The 20,380-nt window shown below is 41.8% G+C and overlaps 1 protein-coding gene across 2 annotated transcripts in view; it reads right to left on the reverse strand.

Moving 5' to 3' along the window:
- The window catches only part of cntnap2a (contactin associated protein 2a), a 1,620,024-nt gene that overhangs the window by 927,527 nt on the left and 672,117 nt on the right, over positions 1 to 20,380 (reverse strand). For both annotated transcript variants that reach the window (XM_068005678.1, XM_068005683.1), the window contains exon 7: positions 8,697 to 8,837. In XM_068005678.1, the coding sequence (XP_067861779.1) occupies positions 8,697 to 8,837 (141 nt within the window). The remainder of the gene's footprint in view (positions 1 to 8,696; positions 8,838 to 20,380) is intronic.

Genomic DNA, 20,380 nt, shown 5'->3' on the forward strand with positions numbered 1-20,380 from the left:
GCGGTAGGATGAGGCCCTTCCTACGATCCTCATGGGGGTACGGGCCAGCCCATCCCGGAGCACCGGTATTCCCCACACCAGTTAATAAGGGGGAGATAGATGAGGACCCCCACGCATTTCTTAGCGCCAGGCTTGAATGAGACGCAGCTCAGGGAGGTGAAGCAAGACCGGTTCGTCAGTAACCTTCACGAGACGCTGCGGGCAATTTACCTGCAAGCTGCAGGTAATATAGGGAGGCAGCACAGGCAGAATCAGTTACTGCTGGAGCCACAGCGCTGCCAGGAATGGAAGGTCGGGGACCAGGTGATGGTCCGTAACTACACCCGCGTAGGGGTGTTCGAGCCACTGTACATGGGGCCATTTAACATCATAGATAAGGCTAGCCCCATGGTTTATGCAGTAAAGCACCCCAGGAGGACAAGATGGCTGCACATCAATCAGTGCAAGTTATTTACTCGTAGGGAGGAGAGAAAGTCCAAGATGAAGGAGGGCACAGGTCAGGTGTCCTCATTGGCGAGCCGTGGTCTCCCACTGATCATGTGGGATGATGAGGACGAGACCAGGGTAGGGGTGAGAAGGAGCGACCGGGTGCATCAGCCACCGGAGCGATGGACGCCACCAAACTCACCCCCGCGGCGTTGCAAAAACCCCGGCTAGTTACCCTGTAGTCGTGGGTGGCTTTGTCGGCGACCGTGTATATTGTAGTTTTGTGAAGAGTGTGTTTTAGTGAACAGTTAGTGTGTGCGTGTTATGATTGTGGCAGTTTGTGTTGTACAGTTTCACAACAGTGTTTGTTTTATAACCTGTGGAGGTAGTCGCCTCGCACCGAGGATTATGGTGGAGTTTTTTTTTGTTTTGGGTTTCAGAAAGCATGAAGGCCCAGCGGATAAGGGCAGCACACGGCGCCATATTGACAATGGCATTCATCCTGGGAATGCTCCAGACCGGGAGTGCGAAGAGGGGAGATACCGAAGCATCCTTCGTGTTCGGCTGCACTGGAGGACTGGGACCGACGGTGACTAAAGGGGGCGCGGGGACAGTGGACGGACAGGGGCAGTATTCCCATGTGGGGTGGTGGCCTGGGTGGGTAGGGTCGAATTCGACACGCTACCTGAATGAGACTGGGTACACCTTCGGGGAAGCATCCATGCCATGTCTCCAGACTCTGATAGTCGCCAACAGGGTCAGGGTAGCTGAAGGCAAGCACTTCTGCCTCAGATGCGCTGGACACAATTTCCTGGGAAGATGGTGGTGGTTGAGGAAATTAGATCAGGACAAGGGCAACGCCACAGCAGCCTGAGAGAGGCTAGGGAACGACACCTACCGGACTATCACAGGGAAACGAGGGGGTGTAGAAGTGTGTTGGAACAAGTGGTGGAAGGAAGAACAAGAGATTTATTTGTGTGTGTGGGGATCATTGTGGGTCTGTCCGAAGGGTGTGTCGATTGCCTTCCAGCGGCAATGGCAGGACGAAGGGACAGGTATGGGATGGCACAGGGGTCACATTTCCTGTGTGTCCCTGGATCCCTACAACACAATAAATGCCACCGAGATTGTTACACAGGAGAAGAGGCCCCAGCCAACACCCTGACCGGTTAGGGAAGATGAGATAGGTTGTCCGCACACCACACCGGGTCCCGGGAATGGGTCAGTGTTAGTCCCCATGGGAAGGGTACTACACCATGAGGTACATCATCAGATTGCCTCAGTGATTCTGAACCTCACGCGAGTCCAGTTACCATCATGGTGTCCAGCAGAGACGGAGCAATTGTATGAGACATTGCTCAGAACCATGTACCATCAGTTCTACGAATCAAGCTACGGTGAGGATCCGTTAAATAACATGCACTCAAATGTTGAGAGAAGCGCCAGGGAAGGCGCCGGTTCTAGTAGGTCCAAGCGTGGACTGATAAACGATGCGGCGACTGCGTTCAGTACGGGAACGTCGGTGATTAACAGTCTGGATAATGCTGAGTTACAGGTGCAGATAAACACCCTCCGGAACCAGTTGCGAAGGTCCTGGGGGACGGAAACGAGATTGTTACGAATGAGTTGCATGAGGACCAAGCAATGACCATCCACTTGTGTGAAATGATCGCCCAGCTTGAGTCCCATGCTAGTACCATAAACGCCTTAATAACGGAAGATAAGAATGCCTCTGCTCAGGCAGTGCGGAACGACGTTTGCGTGTTTTACGGTAACTGGCTGTTAAATGAAGGACGCGGTAATTTGGAAGACCTTAGGAAAGGTCGAGTCCCTTCATGGGTCACGAACAGGCACCTCGCAGCGATCAGTCTGTACTACAATGAGCTGAGTTTGTGTCAGCTTCGGTCGGCCTCGGAAGCGTGCCCAGTTCCGATGGACTGCGGCTGGAAGAACCACACAATTATGGGGATAGTGCTACGGTTACCGGTCCTCAGCAGGGGTCAGAGGCCTGCGCCGCTATACCGAGTTGAGAACAGTGAGGTAATAAGGAACGGTGTCCACGTGCGACACCGGGTGGTCCCAGCATGCGTGATCCAGTGGGAGCACGGTATGGGTGGGAGTGACCTGCAGGGATGTCAGATGCATGGGGAACACCTTGTCTTGTGCCCTCAGCATCTGAACCCATTTGATCAACCGGTGTGTGGGTTTAAATCAGAAGGAACTGAGCCGTTGAGTTGTACCATGGAGGCGATGGATGGGGATCAGGTGGCATACTCCGGGAACGGCACGTATTGTGTCACCACAGGGGTGGACAAGTACAGGGTTCACGAGGACACGTGGTGTCCTGTGACAGAAAGCACCTTCTGCTTTAAGCTCAGCACCAAAGTACAGATTGGGAATGAGCAACTGCTTCCGATCGCAGGGTAGCAGTTACGGTTGGAAATTAATGATTCTGTGGGGGACTTGCAGAGATATCTGGCCACGTTTGGGTACAACATCCCACCTCTGCCTAATCACCTCACAGCCTTGATTAAAGCAGTGGAACTGGTCCAGGTTCATTTTTACAAACTGGAACAGCACAGTAGAGAGATAGGGACAGCGATTCAGGATATGGTATTGCTGCTGTGGTGGGACTTCGGTTTAGATATAGAGATCCCACTGTGGATCTGAATAATTTCACATGTTCTACTTGTGTTACAGCTACTCATGGTTCTGTACCTGATACGAAAAGCTTGCGCGGGGAATCGAGACATTCTCCAGCACAGATGGGACTGGTTGCTGGAAAGACCCACCGGGGCCCCGATATACAGCCCACGACATGCACGACAAGCTATGGTGAACTCTGCAATTAAAGTTTTGAGTTCTTTGTGATGAAAAGTCCAAAAGCCTGTACAATCCTCTGTAGGCAGAAGTTTGACCAAAAAGCATCTTCTGTAACGTAAGGTCAAATGTCGGAATTTGTGATGTAATGTTTCACATGTACAGTTAAGTTGATTTTGAAAACATGTATGTAACTGAGGGCGGAATGGATGAGGAGATGCCTCCCCGAGTTAGTGTAATGGGGGAGGGAGAGCTTGGTTGGAATCGCTGGGATGGCCGACACACACACACACCGCACCAGGAAGCATCAACCGGGGAAAAGTATTTTTCGAGGAATCCACGTCCTTTGAGGGACTCGTTTCCTCGTGGGGGCGAATGTAGAATTCAGTGAATTCCACCTTTTCCCTGAGTCTGTAAAAATTGGCCATTGACCAAAATTCTAAGATGGAAGGTGCAGGTTGAAAGGTCACCAAACGAATTAACAAAACACAGTGGAATGTGGGAAAAAAAACAAGGTTGAATTAAACAGCCACCACCCAGTGAATCACATCTCCAGACTTGGTGGGGCCATGTCTTTGTTTTAAACATAGAAACATAGAAAATAGGAGCAAGAGTAGGCCATTCGGCCCTTCAGGCCTGCTCCACCATTCAAAATGATTATGGCTGATCGTCTAACTCAGTACCCTGTTCCCGCTTTTTCCCCATATCCCTTGGTCCCTTTAGCATTAAGTGATCCCTTTGGCATTAAGCATTAAGCAAAACCGATCAACACCGAGGATGTTGGGTACAAAAGGATCCCTGTATAGCAGGTGATCAACAATCAGCATTAATTCGAAGAACAATAGCCCATCGAGAGAGGCAACTGCAGCAAGACGAGGGACCATCGAAACCCATCAAGGACATTCAAGAGGCTTTGAAAGAACTTTTAAACGAACATTGAAGTAACCTTGTTAACATTAAAAACTATCGTAAGAGAGGGGTATAAAAGTGGAAGCCCGAAACCCCCTTTTTTTGCTCTTTTATCTCTCGGATTCCTCACTCGTGCAAGTCAGCCCTGACTTTTGGGCTGATTCCTCCGCCACCCGAGCTCTCCAGAGAGGAGAGCGGCTTCCAGCGAAACCAACGAACCCCACGAGAGAGAACAGGTCAGCCAGACCCGCAAGTGCACAATGATGGGTGAACCCCGACCACGTGTGTGTGTGTGTGTGTGTGTGTGTGTGTGTGTGTGTGAGAGAGATAGGTGTCTCCAGGGTCCCCACCAAACTCTTAGTTTAGTGGGGTAGTGTACTGTAGTGTGTGTGTAACCCAATGTACTGCGTAGGACCATTTTAATCGTCATTTTCTTCATGTTCGCGGTACAATGAAACCAACCTTCTAATTCAAAAATCAAACACCGAGTTTGTGTGTTCTCTGTGCTATTCGGCTACGTGATCCATCACTGGGTGTATTAGCATAAGTCCCATTTTTCCCGGACCCGATCCGTGAGGTATAGGTGCTTCTGGGCTAGACCGGGGATCCGATATCAGCACCGATCAATTAGGTGAGAACACCCCCAAAACACCCTACAGAATGGTGCTACATTAGAGACTGGGTGAGTGGGTGGAGATTTGGCAGATGCAATACAATATTGGAAAATGTGAGGTTATGCACTTTGGCAGGAAAAATCAGAGAGCAAGTTATTATTTTAATGGCGAGAAACTGGAAAGTACTGCAGTACAAAGGGATCTGAGGGTCCTAGTGCAAGAAAATCAAAAAGTTAGTATGCAGGTGCAGCAGGTGATCAAGAAGGCCAACAGAATGTTGGCTTTTATTGCTAGGGGGATAGAATATAAAAACAGGGAGGTATTGCTGCAGTTATATAAGGTATTGGTGAGACCGCACCTGGAATACTGCATACAGTTTTGGTGTCCATACTTAAGAAAATACATACTTGCTCTCGAGGCGGTACAAAGAAGGTTCACTCGGTTAATCCCGGGGATGAGGGGGTGGACATACGAGGAGAGGTTGAGTAGATTGGGACTCTACTCATTGGAGTTCAGAAGAATGAGAGGCGATCTTATTGAAACATGTAAGATTGTGAAGGGGCTTGATCGGGTGGATGCGGTAAGGATGTTCCCAAGGATGGGTGAAACTAGAACTAGGGGGCATAATCTTAGAATAAGGGGCTGCTCTTTCAAAACTGAGATGAGGAGAAACTTCTTCACTCAGAGGGTGGTAGGTCTGTGGAATTTGCTGCCCCAGGAAGCTGTGGAAGCTACATCATTAAATAAATTTAAAACAGAAATAGAGAGTTTCCTAGAAGTAAAGGGAATTAGGGGCTACGGGGAGCAGGCAGGAAATTGGACATGAAGCTGAGTTTGGATCGGTCAAGGCCCTGTGGGTGGCGGAGCGGGCCCAGGGGCTGAGTGGCTGGGTCCTGCTCCTACTTCTTGTGTTCTTTAGATTTGAGGTTAGGATCAGATCAGCCATGATCTTATTGAATGGCGGAGCAGGCTCAAGGGGCCGATTGGCCTACTCCTGCTCCTATTTCTTATGTTCTTATGTTCTTATACCGTAACAATGATTTTGCCCAAAAAATTGCACGTCAAAAATTCTCTTCAAAAAATCTTATTGCATAATGAAAGAAACTTATTATTGTCTGTTGCACAAAGTATTCTAAGGGGGTTGAGTGCCAGGCTTTTACAGGATTTGAATCTAAAATGTGGGTGATGAAGCTGAAACCTGGTAATTATAAGCTGGTGCAGGCCTTGCTCTAGATTGGTATGAAGTACAGATGTTGTGCTCTCCTCCCATACTAGACTCTTTGGGAAACACAAAATTTTACTCATCACCAGACCAGAGATCAGACACCGTCTCACCATGTCTATCTCAACTGCGAGTGAGCACAGATGTACATGGTGTGAACACAAATCAAGCTGATCCTTCAACAAAACATATTTGAAATGTATAATTCCATACACTTATATGCAGGATCAAGATCAACAGAACAATCCAGGAAAAGGAGTTCAATAATTGCACAACAACAAAATGTTCGAGCTCCAGGCATTTAAATGCAGTAGACCAAAATGAACCAGAAAAAGATTTTTCACAGCTTGTACGTTTTGGAAACCAATCTGTTGTTGATATTTTTCTGTGCTTCCTTGTTGACCTGATTAGTAATGATTACTGACTGAAGGCAGTTCCAGCTGTTCATTTTACAATGGTGCTTGTATCAACAGTATGGATGTCCCATTGTTCTGTTATAATAGCTTACTGGTATTTACCAAGAATGATTTTTTAAACTGCTGATACATTGTAGAGCTGTTCCATAGCAACAGTCATTGAGAACAGCAGTTATAAAATTTGCCTCCAATAGTCACAGGAGTAACTGACAGTTAGATCAGACTATTGCTGTTGCTATAATGATATTCTTATAGCCTGAGGAAAAGACTTCACAATTACTGCCAGAAAAGAGCAATGTGATGCACTAAACCGTCTGCTTTTGTGCGGCATTTGAAAGCATGTTCTAGATAGCATGTTTTACATGGTCTCAGCATTAGGGAATAAGCCATCAACAAACTGTTATAATTAGAGATCATTTTATATTAGAGAAGATCATGGTGAGTGGATTGTGTATTGTTCATATCTTGGGGCTAGAATCACTTAGCAACCAATGTTAGCTGTCAATTCAGTATGAGACCAATAGTCGGCCTATTACTAACAGGAGCTTAGGTTACATACAGGTTACTTCTAAACTTTTACTTGCTGTTGTACATGACTCACCTTTATCTACACAATAGGTTAGTCAATAAGAATATATGGGTTAGCCATTTTACCAGGATTTTACAGTAGGAAAGTTGCCATCTCAATTTAGAGGTTAACTACAGGTCTGTTCCATGAAGCAGTATTTCAACCATGTCTTCCTTGAGTTATCAAGTGTACAAGAATCAATAGCAGTACTTCTCTGTAACTTATGTGCAACACTATAGTCTTATTGATTCGTAGCAACAGAGATATTCGTAGCAACAGAGATATCTAACTGATAACAGTTTCAAGTCAACACTAACAAAGAAGAAAGAACTTGCATTTATATAGCACTTTTCACAGGCTCAGGATGTCCCAAAGCGATTTACAGCCAATTTTTAAAGTTTAGTCACCGTTGTAACGCAGGAAAACTTGGCAGCCAATTTGCACCAAGGTCCCACAAATGGCAAAGAGATAATGACCAGATAATCTGTTTTAGTGATGTTGGTTGGGAGAAAAATAGTAGTCAGGGTAGAGCTTTTCTTTGAATAGTGGCATGGGGTCTTTTATGTCCACCTGAGAGGGCAGGTGGGGTCTTGGTTTAATATCTCATCTGAAAGACGGCACCTCCGACAGTGCAGCACTCCCTTAGTACTGCATTATGTGCTCAAGTCTCTGGAGTGGAACTTGATTCCACAGCTATCTGACTCAGAGGCGAGAGTGCTACCACTGAGCCAAGGCTTGACCATCTACTATCTATACAGCTCTGAAACAATGCATTTTCAACAGTATCTGACCGAATAAGAATGGACAGATTGCTTCAAACTATCTCTGAAAAATATTGTACAGCAGCAGCTAAAACAGGGAACAAGCACATGGAGACAGTAAATCCTACTCTAATACCTGTCCTGTCCAACAGGTGTTTGTTGCAAAGAGTAGTATTTGCTCTACACGATGCACTGTCAGCTCTACTAAGGTTCCTGTACAATCTTCTCTTTAATTAAAACCAGAGGTGATACAGTACCACAGAGCACTGGAGCTGCACCATAGGATGGTTAGATGTAGCCACAAGCTCACCAGATTTCATGAAGTGAGTTACTGAACTCAGTCATGCCATGTGAGAGGAGAAAGAGGGAAGGATGGATGCTTGACACAAGGACAGTGGGGACATCACGGGCCACCCATCCTTGGCTGTTCTTTTGTATTTCTTAGCAGTGCAGTTGCAAAGCAGCTTTGGCTCAGGCCTGGGAGTAGATTTGCTAGTCACACTGTCAATCAAACTATGGATGTATGGGGAGACCTCAAGAGGGAAAAGGGTGAAATTTAAATTGTAATTTAAAAATCCAACAATAACTAGGCAGCAAAGATTTAATTTCAGATCGATGTATCTTACCCAAGCAATAAGCTGTCATACAGAAAGCAATGCATAGAAATTATTCAATCTGGCAATAACTGTGCCAAATTCTAAAGCACATAACAAGACGACTTGTAAAAAAAGAAGAAAAAGATGTACAACCAATGTAGGAACAGCTTCATCACATAACAGGGAGAACATAATAGAGAATAACTTAAAGAAAAACTACAAGCATCTTTTCCTTAGTTCTAATGTGAATTGATTATCACTGGGTTTTCACGCTATTCATTTTAACACTTGGTGCAACCTCAGTCACCTCATCACAGATCTATAATCAGTTTGACTCCACTCATTATCAAATCAATGATCTTACCACTTTAGATGTGTCTAGCTTCCTCCTCCTGGCGAGGTCAGTAATATTAACTCCGTTGTAATTTATAGTCTCCATGCAGCCTTTGAAATTCTTTCCATTGAAGCTTGGTTTTCCAGAAAATGGCATTCCTCCAAAACTGAGCTTGAAGTGTAAATGAAATGGTGTTATATGTTGTACACATGAATAGGCAGAGTTTTACACATTATATTTTATTGTAAAATCTTAGAGCATATAATTAAGGTGTGGCAGGGTTTATGACAGGCTGAATGTTTTCTCATACTAGATGAGTTAGAAATATACAATGTTAATGAATTTATTATTCTTCAAAATCAACTCTGGCCAGTTCATCAAAATTCTTGGTTATGCTTGAATGACAAAGAGAGAATATGCTTTTCTAAACCAAACACTTGAAAAGAATTATGATCCTTACTGTCAGCAGCTCTAGCAAATTCTATGATAACTGAGCCCAACCACTTTCAAAAAAAAATTACAGCAAAGAAGATCTTAATATTACAGTAATAATATTGCTCTAACATTATGTGTGGCTTGATTACAGCAATATTATCTATTATTTATTAAAAACAGTGAGTTGTCTCAAAATTCTAATAGTTGGTGATAACCTGTAGGTGGCGCAATGAGCTTAATGTGACGTGACTCGAGCTCAGTGGGATGCCACCCCCTTCCAGGTATTAAAAAGTGGCATGTATTATGAGAATTTGCAATAACCCCCTCCATTTTGAAACTCTTCAACTATTCCCTTCCCCTAATTGCACTCAATTGGCAAAAAAATGAAAACTCCAGAAGTCAGCATAGGCAATTTATTGGCAAGTTAAGTAGAAAGCTGAAGCACAAAGAGTTGTCAATAATGCCTCCAATTTATATGACCCAGCGTGAATCATATATAACTGTGATTTGACCTTTGTAATTTTCTGTGGACAGGATTATATCTCCTGATTCCTTCTCTTAAAATTATCTCGCAGCTCCTACCCCTGTAAAACACCCTTACACTGCTGACCTGAATCCTCCCTCCCCCTATTAAGAATAATTGCAGCCCCATTTTCTCCCCATAAACAGGTGTGGCCGTCAAGATTGGAACGCAGATTGTTGTGCACATGCATTTAGAAGTCAGGTACGTGAACAGCATTGAAAACAAATAGTCGCACTAGCCATTGGTGAACAGACACTATGAAACAATCACACCAGTGGCAACTAAAACCCTACCCAACTCAGGAGCTACTCAGACCACTCCCAACTATGCACTAACTTGCCCCCACCACCTCACTGAGGAGCAATACCCCCAACCTTTGTGGAAAAACTGGTCCCTCTTACAGCCCCTTACCGAATATGAATAAAATCTCCCAAAGGCCAATCATCCCCTTGTTGCATAGAAAAGGTGCTGGGTCCTGATCCCTGGTTCCCTCCCCCGTACCCCCCTCCTCACCATCCCACCACCAACTGAGTTGAAAACCTACCCTCTGCAACCTCCCCCACCAAGAAGAGAATCGATTCCACCGCCCATGAAGATGGAAATGGTCCCTGGCACAGTGCAACTACTCCCAAATGCCAAACACCCACTGAGGACAACTGGTGTTTGTGCCAGTATGTCAAAAATATAAGGGGGTTGAATTTCCACGGAGGTTCTATTGATCTGTTACTGTAACTTTGGTGGAAACTCGGGAGAAATGGCATTCACGGCTGTTTGCACCATTTCTAAGGATTTCCACCAATCTTCTGCTGAAGTAATGGTGGGAGATTGAGTGAACGCTGCAAAAATTCTATCCCAGTATTTTTTGCAGCTGCTTTCAAAAATAAATTATGAACAAAGGATTAGCATTTATATTATGCCTTCACCATGAACATCTCAAAGTGCTTTACATACAGTGAATTACTTTTTATATGCATGACTATCATGGAGGCAAATTAATCCATTCTCCGCATTATGTTATACATCTTGTTATGATCTCTCATGGCATTAGAGTTGAAGGATATGATGCTTTCTAAGGGCAGGAGCATTATACCATGTAATGCACAATATATTACTCTGGAGATATGAGTTATCTGGCCTTTCTCTTTAATGCCACAAGGTCAAATTACTGCAACCTCCTGAGTGTTAAATGTATCAATGTGATTCATATCAATTAGTGTTAATTGTATTTAGGTGGTGGGTATCAATTGGGGACTCTCCTGTATCCATTTATAGGAGGGAGCATGTGTGAATAAAGGCTTGGAAGCAACTGAAGACCAGGTTCCAGTATTCTATCCTTCACCACCTAGTTATTCTATCCTTCACCACCTGGCTGTCCGACTTTTTACATGGCTGGTTGCCTAAAGGTAGAGGTTGGAAACTACGATTTTTTTTCCCCATAAAACTTGAAAGCCTAGTGGCCATTGAGGAAAACTGCAGAAAGCAAGTTTAAATCGTCGAGGTACGATTTTCCTCTGATGTTCTCGGAGTTTGAACCGTACGACCAGTGGAAGAATGAGGTTGATATGTGAACACGGGTTACTCCTCTACCAAACAGAAAACAAGGCACGGCCTTGGCGTTGTCACTTCCTGAATGAAGTAAAATCAGAAGTAAGGTATTTTCTGGGATGGATGCAGATCTTTTGGATAATGATGAAGGTTTTACCTTTCAAATAGAATTTCTGGATAAAATCTACAAGAAAGATGACCTGTTACATGCCTTTGAGGCCTGGTCAGCATTTGATAGATTTCGGAAAGTGGACGGTCGTTCAATGGAAGAGTATATCATGGACTTTAAAAATTGTACAAAAGGTTGACAAAGTTCCAATTGGGAATCCCTGGATCGGTACTAGCAGTTAAATTACTAGATTGTGCTAAGGTGTCTCAAATGGACAGGCAACTGGTCCTAACTGGTGTCCAGTTCTCAGAAAAGGAGACTCTGTTGGATCAAATGTCTGCTGCTTTAAAAAAAATTCCTGGGGAAACAATCATTCCCTTCAGCCTTCATGGAACAAATGGGGTCTTCCGCTGTGACACAAAGAATGGAAGATTCGATGGTTACCAGGTTTCGAAATGTTTCAGATACTAAAAGCAGGTGCCAATCCAGGTTTCAAAATTTAAGAGACTGGATGCAAGCGTCAATATGACGGAAGGATTAAAGATAGCCAGAATGGTGATGAAAGACAGGCACAGCAAATCCAGTTATATCAACAGAAGACAAAATTGGGACAATAATAATGGCGAATGAGTTCCAGGAATGCCCAAGAAAAAATCAGGAGATGCTTCAGATGTGACTCTAACTATCATTATGAGGCAAATTGCCCAGAACAAAGACACAGGGTCTTTGAAGTGACGCGTGAAGAAAGTAGTTCTGAGGAAAAGGATGAAGATAATGATGAATATGAACAGGTCATACTGGTCACAAGGAGTTTTAATCCTGTGATGAATGTATTAGTCGCGGATTCCTTTAATTGTGCGGTGTTAAATAGTGCATGTACTTCAACTGTATGCGGGGTAGATTGGTTAAAATGTTTTTCTTGATTCACTAAATAGTGAGGATCGACACAAGGTTAAGGTTTTAGGTTTGGAGAAGACAGTACCTTGCAGTCACTCAAGAGAGTGGTGATTCCATGTAAGATAGCTGGAGTAAGCCATTTTATAAGTACCGATGTAGTCTCTGGTAAGATACCTATGCTTTAGGGTAAACCTTCCATGAAAAAGGCAAATATGAAACTTGGCATGGAACACGATGAGGCAATTATTTTTGGGAAATCGGTTGATTTCCCCAGTCAGGCATTATTGTATCCCCTTAATAAAACCTGATGTTTCTCATCAGTATTGATGGCACCAGCTGATATGGATAAAGAGAGAAATAAAACAAATTGTCTTAATGTTACATAGTCAATTTGTCCACCCTACTTGTCAATGTTTAAAAATCCTGCTAAAAGATGCAGGTGTAGTTGATGAGGAGTATACAAGGCTAATAGAAGAGATTAGTGAGAACTGTGAAATCCGTAAGAAGTATAGACGGACACCCCCATATCCTATCGTGAGTGTTCCATTAGCACGTGACTTTAATGAGGTAGTTGCCATGGATCAAAAGGAATGGGACAAAGACAGAAATGTTTTCATCTTACATTTTATTGACCTGGCTACGAGATTTAGTATTTCTACACTAATATTTAGTAAGGAGAAGAAGGGTATTCTAGATACAATTATGAAAAAGTGGAGAGGGACTGTTATAAAATTGGATAGCCAGGTGGTGAATGCTAGAATACTAGAGCCCAGTCTTCAGTTGCTTCCAAGCCTTTATTCACAGAGCTCCATATTACAACCACAATCTTGATCAGCTCTCTTACAAATGGATGCAAGAGAGTACCCAATTGATAGGCACCATCTGAATACAATTAACACTAATTGATATAAATCATATGGATACAATTAACAGGGACTGGACTTGGGATACCAACAAAGTTTTTGACAGATAATGGAGGTGAATTCGCTAACGCGATATGTGTGAGAATATGAATATAACTGTCATGAATACAGCAGCTGAAAGCCCTTTCAGCAATGGTCTTGGTGAAAGGAATCATGCTGTGATTGATAGCATGGTGCATAAAATTTTGGCTGATCGAACAGAGTGTAAATTGTCAACTGCCCTAGCATGGGCAGTTCATGCAAAGAATTCTCTTCAGATGGTTGGAGGATATAATCCTTATCAGCTTGTCTATGGGCACAATCCCAAATTACCTTCTGTTCTTTGTGATAATGCTCCTGCTCTAGGAGGTACTACAAATAGTGTCATTTTTTCTGAGCATTTAAATGCTATGCATGCAGGGAGGCAGACTTTTATCAAGGATAAGGTATCAGAGAAAATTTGTAGAGCACTGAGGCATTGTATTAGACCATCTGAGACAGAGTTCAATTTAGGAGATTTGGTATACTATAAAAGAGAGTGTCATAAGGAATGGAAAGGCTCTGGTAAGGTAATAGGTCGTGATGGTAAGACAGTACTTGTCCAACACGGCAATCAAACTGTTAAGATTCATTCCTCACGATTAATTGGAATTAATTATAAAATCTCGGACTCTGAGCAGTTGATAGAAGTAAGTGATGCATCTTGTGCTTCAGATGTTGATGATTTTTTTGATGAGGGTCCTGAGATGCAGACTGAGGTAGATCAAGGGCTGGACAGTGGTAATGTCAGTGATCAAGAAACACATGACAGATCTATCACATCCACAGAATAATTACCCAAAGTGGATACATGGGTGACATATGTACCAGAAGGGACTAATAAATGGAGGGATGCAACAATTTTGGGACGTGCAGGCAAAGCTGTTGGTAGGTTTAAATTTTGTTTGAATGTTCAGGATGATAGCCATGAAGCGAGGTCCATGGATTAGCAGAATGGGTAAAAGAGTGGAGAGTACGAAAGCAGAGTACAAGTAGTGATAGGGAGTCCGCAAGTGAATCTCAAATCGGAAAACGATCACAAACTAGAGATGAAAGAGGGAGATCTCACTGTGGTAGTTCCTACAGACATAGAAGTGGAAGTAGAAGACGTAGCTTGACTAGGTCAGACAATGAAACAAAGACCACAGAACAGTCATGTAACAGAACTAGAAGCAGAAGTCCTCATGATCGTGAAGTTTTGGTTGCTGCCAATAAACTTGAGGATAAACGAGTAGGAGAAGCAAAACAAAGGGAGTTAGATAGTTGGAAAGGATTTGGAGTTTATTCTGAGGTAACAGATAAGAGCCAACCAGCTTTGTCGCATAGATGGGTTTATACTGAAAAAGTCCTTGCAGATGGGACTTATTAGGCTAACACAAGGTTAGTAGCTCGGGGTTTTGAAGAGAAACTGGGTGATACAGATGTTTGAGTGGATTCTCCCACTGCTTGAAAGGTAATCTTAAAAATCTTTTTGGCTCTTTTAGCAACATAGTCATGGGAGTGTAAGTCAATTGACATAAAAGCCGCATTTCTGCAGGGCGATACTTTTCAGAGAGAAGTGTTTCTGAAACTGCCTAAAGAGGTAGCAGATGCGGAAGGAAAACAATGGAAACTACATAAATGCAAGTATGGCCTGAATGATGCTTCCAGGGTATGGTATTTTTCAGTGAGATCTGTTTTGCTGAAAATAGGTTACGGGTAATATCATGCTTGTTTATGACTGTTAGTTGCTGCTCAATGATTGTTATATAAAATGATCAAACACTGTCTGTGAACAAAAAAAAACTCAATTCTCCAACCAATATGGTGTCAGTTCAGATTAATTGAAAGGAATCTCCTTACCGGCATATAGGATTTTCTAACAATGGCGAGCCAGCCAGGAGACTGACAAGAGAACTTGAGTGATTTGTCCTTCACAGATAGGCTAAGCCGACCTGATTAATCACCACGTCGGTTGAGTAGGGAACCCTTGAGTCACCACATCGGTTGTGTAGAAAGTCATTGAGGTTGTCTTGAGGGGAGTGTAAGTTTTTTTACATACCGGTAACCAAGGTGGGGAAATATGGCCGAAGGTCTATGTAAGGATCTGGACCTGTCCAAGGACTTGAGTCCGAAGAACGTGACATGGCTGTTAGCATGTCTGACCTCAGAGGGACTGACCTATAGTACCACCTGAGAAAGGATTCAGAAAGAGGTAGAAGATAAGAAGTTTGAGAAATTATGTGTAAGAGATTTAGTGTCATTTTTGACTAATCCAGAAAGGGACTCGTGTCAAAAGGCGACAAAATGGATTCAAGGTTAAGTAACTATGGGTAAGATTGTGCAGGAGGACGAGTAAAACATAGGAACTTGTACTGTATTAATTAAAACCTGTCAGACTTTGTGTGAGGTGGAGACTAAGATGAAAAAACTGGAAAAGGAGAAAGAAATTAAAGAGGAGGAAAGGAAAGCGAGTGTCTTGTTCTTTCAGCCACAGGAGTTAGGGAGGTTGAGAGAGGAAGTTGAAATTCGGAAGGGTAGGTTGAAAGATGAGGAATAAAGAAGAACAAAAAGAAAGACGGAGGGACTTTCATCACACCAGGCTTGGGTGAGGACACAGACTGTGAGCTTGAGATTTTGAATCGGTACAGAATGGGGTTATAGTCTATGATGGAATGAAGAAGGAGAAAGGGAGAAGATCATAAGCTACAGAATTTGTTCTTTTGTTTTCAGTGTACTGTCTCTTTTAAAAAGTCTGTTCTCATTGTGAGCGCTTTCTTTTCGCTGTAGTGGGCTACACCCTCTTTTTAATGTTTGTTATGTGTTTCCCTTTTTGTACAGTGTAACAAAGATTTGTTTAGCTGTGAAAACAGCTATTTCCAGTATTTTTATAGTTTGTTGGAAAGGCGTACCTGAAGAAAGAACAAAACAAAAGACAATGTAATGTATTAGGTTTTAGTACGCGTGTATTATGTTGATAATTTTATCTGTTTGTCCCGTGTTTAATTCTGATACTGCTGAATTAAAATTGGAGTTATTGAGGTTAACTGACCTATTAAATTGTGGAAACCAGACTTTTGCTGCGGCCACATAAAATTCTGGTTCTTATAAAAATATGTGAGCGTCTCAAATTCCGGACATGAGATCATCACATAAAAATTGGCATTTTGAATTTCTTAAACGCTTAATGATTTGAAGTAAATGTCGAGTGATTTGAAGTTAAGTTGTGTTGAGTATTGGTGAGCGTGATTTGATGTGTTAGAGTTACTTCAAGATGCCCCAATATTTTAATTGTTTAATCATGTTTTACTGAAATGTGATAGCTGTTAGCAAACTGAAACTTTAATCTTGTGATTGATGGTGGTCAAATCAAAGTGACCATAAAGAAGAAAAAAAATGGTTAAAGGATCTCTGCTATCTCTGTGATAACGATCTGGAGTAGTTAGACTGTACTGCAGAATTGTTTCATAGAATATTTAAAATTAATGGAAGGAAATACTATTGATTTCTGTTGTTTTAAGTGGATTTTCAATTACTAAGGATGGATAAAAATTGACAATACTTCTGTGCCTTCATGGTTCATGTTTTGAAAATTGGAAGTTAGAGAAGTTGAAATTTATTATCCAGAGTTTAATTGTGTTAGGATCTTTGTGCAAGTTATCACTGTTATAAAAGCACAAGGACTTTTTGGGAAAAGATCAATTTGAAATTCTTTAAAGCATTTTTGTTTTAATGACATCACAGCGAAAAAAACTTCTATTGTGATAGACTCCTCCCTCACCCTCTGAGCTTCCAGCAGGTTAATCTGCTGACTCATAACCAGTTTTATCGTCCCTTAGTGAGTTCCAAGAGAGAGAGAGAAACTTCGGGAGATAGACAGAGAAGCTAGTCGGTCTCTCCCATGTTCCTCTGGACATTTTTCCAGGTTTGCTTCAGTTTAAAGGGATTATTCTTTAAAATAGATCATTTAGTGCTGCTGGCATTGTGCTTCAGATAAGCATATGAGATTTTTAAGTTTCTTAATTTAGATGGATATTTCCCCACGTGATAGAAGGAAATATTGGACATTATTTTTGTGCTCCCTTTGCTGACTATTCCTCCTGGAGTGAGGTAATTAGATTCATTCACGGAAACATGCGTGGAGTCCTCTCTGGTCCCGGGGTAAAGGGTGAGAAGAAATTTAATGAATTGTTTATTTTTAACCCCTTGGGCTCTCAAGAAGAGCCACAATGGATTTCCTATTTTTCTTTTTGCACAGGGAACCATGGTTTTCGGGACCGCAAAAGTGTTTGTGTAGGAAAAGATACAGTGGTGTTAAGAATTTAAGACTTTATCTGCAGACGTTGGCAGATATCCAATATCACAGTGGGGTGATGATTTGGACTGAGACTTTGCCTCTCAAAGGCTCGGCTTTAACCTATTCAGGGTTATTTATTGTCTTCCGAGACACAGTGCTCGAAGTGGGGAGATATGGGAGTTATATCCAAAAATAATTACAAGCACTTCTGTCTCTACTGTAAAACTACAAAGCCTGGACATAATTTGTTTCTGAAATTGGAATTTATAAGATAAATTGATATGAGTTGATGTTCAAGCACACGAAGAGAAAAGTTACCTGTAGTTTAAGGGAATAATCAAATTATATTTTAAAATAAAAGAAGTCCAGTCTAAATGGTTCTTTATCTAATGATGTGTATCAAGAAAGAAAGTATTTTTGGGGGAAAATAAAATTGTACATTGACAAGTCCTGTCAGTGCAACAATACTGCTCTCTGGAATTAGGATAATTTTGAAATGATGGAATGCACAATATAACGGGATATTTTTCTAAATGAAAAGTGGTCCAAGAAGAATTTAATAAAATAATCCAAAAATGTATTCATACTGGACCAGCCTATAAATATTGTATTGGATAGTAAAGTTTCTCCAGGGGTCATGAATGAGATGAAATGGTAATATAATGGAATGTGTAAAATTGGATGAGAGGAAGTGATTGAGAATTAAAGTATAGAAACAGAGAAATCACACCACCAAATGGGAATTTCTCTAAAGTCATTGACCTGGGCATGGTTTACTAAAGATATCAATCTGGTATAAATTTACAATCTAGTGAAAGTCAGGGAGGTGTAGTTGAGAAGAGTGAATTGATAGCTTTCTCACAAAGATATTGTGTCCTTGCCTATACTGAACAATGAGAAATCTGCATTTGATAGCCTGAGACATCGGGATCATGCAGGGGAAGAAAAGCAAAAACCTCCAGACACCCTTGATCTTTTGATAAGATAACCTGAAAGTCCAAGAATGGCTACAGTGGACATGAAAGATACAAATGTATGTTGCCATCGATTGGAAATGGAGACCAGGATGAAGAACATGATTACCTGGTGACCTATTGGAACCACTCTTCAAACAGACCAGTTGCTCTTAAAGGATTGAATCTTACTGGACATATGACGTGTGCCATGGAAAACGCATTTGGAAATACCATAAGGAAAAGAGAGACAGGCCAGCAGAAAATTAATATTCAAGAACATTACCTGTGATATGTTGCATGTGAGGCAACCAGTATGTGGAAATGCTTGATGAAGATGCACTGAAGAAGGGGTCTTAGACATGCTCAATTACTTGACAACATAACAACATGAAATGGTTAATGTGGTTCAGGAGAGTGAGAAAACCTTTTAAGCAAGGCAATGACACATGCTCTATAGAGAAACCAACTAATTAGTAACACAATCAGGAAACACTGGTACCTATCAGAGGGATTGAAATTAAAATAAAAAAGGGACATCATAATTTGGATTTCCAAAATTCAGGGTTAGGTTCCTTTCAATTAACAATGAAATTGGGACAACTGTGGAAAAATATCCACAAGAGGGATATTAGTAAAAAGAGAGCTGGAGAATCTTTTAAGTCAATGATTTCTTAATAATACGGTACACTGTAGTTTTCTGTACAGTGTATTATGATTTTCTTTGTCTGTATCATGGTGTGATATTAACCAAATGAAACATAGGAGATTTGTTATGTACGTTGTTTGATAAGGAAATTGGGCAATCGAACTAATAACTTAGAGCTAGCTGCGTTGATCAAACGGTAATAATAGTATGAGGGGTCAATAAGGATATTTCCCCCTCAAGGTGGGGACTGTAAGAATCTATCAAATAAACTAAGAATCTATTAAATATTAAATCAGCTGTAAACAGATTAAAATCTAAGATTAAGTAGCAAAACCAGGCAGGGGGGCAAAGTATAATGAAGCAGCAGCATGGAAAATGACTGACCCTTCTAACAGAACAATGTGGACAGATAACAGGAAAGCTGGAAAGCTGCAGACCCTCAGGAAACTGCCTGAGTCAGTTATTTTGGAGAAAATTTTCTCTGCTTCTGTTTGAATGACAGAAAAGCTGCGGACCCTCAGGAAGCTGCCTAAATCAGTTATTGTGGAGAACCTTCGTTCTGCTTTTATGAAAATGATACCGGTTGCAGGATGACCTTTGCGCCGATTCCAGGAATATCTTGACTACCCTTGCCCAGATAAGAAAATAGGAGGAACTAATACTATTATCTAACCCACCACCTGCAAACAGTACGTGCAAAATTGCACATTCTTAAGGCAGAATTAGGGTCTACAAAGATTGGCTTTTAGCCAGAAGCCCCACAGTCAGAGGAGAATGAGAGTTAGATATTTCCATGGGACGTTAATGCTGGCTTCGGCCTCATCCTGTGTAACTCTCCGAGGAACAACTAGGAAAGGGCCATCCATGCCGGCTGTCCAGTCGCAAAATGGGTAATATCATGTTGTTTAAGACTGTTAGTTACTGCTCAATGATTGTTATATAAATTGATCAAACGCTGTCTGTGAATAGTAAAAACTTCAATTCTCTAACCAATAAGGTATCAGTTCGGATTAATTGAAAGGAATCTCTGTACTGGCATACGGGATTTTCTAACAGGATAGACCTTGCTGGCTTGAAGCAAATGCCGGAGAGAAAGGAAATATCTAAAATTAAATGGGTGGATTCAAGCCATCAACTGTCGGATTGTTTTACTAAAAGAAGTTCATGTACAAAGAAATTATTAGGGGTCCTGGAGAAAGGTCGCCTCACAATGTCATGCTTTGAATAGTATAAGTTGTATAGAATATGGAAGTTATTAATTTTTGAAATTTTGTTTGTATTGTGCATATAAAGTTTAATTTTTTTAAATTTTATTTAAAGAGAGAGAAGGGAATCTGTTAATTGTATCCATGTGATTTATATCAAATAGTGTTAATTGTGTTCAGG

This window comes from Heptranchias perlo, chromosome 2 (genome assembly GCF_035084215.1).
Source record: "Heptranchias perlo isolate sHepPer1 chromosome 2, sHepPer1.hap1, whole genome shotgun sequence".
Lineage (NCBI taxonomy): Eukaryota > Metazoa > Chordata > Chondrichthyes > Hexanchiformes > Hexanchidae > Heptranchias > Heptranchias perlo.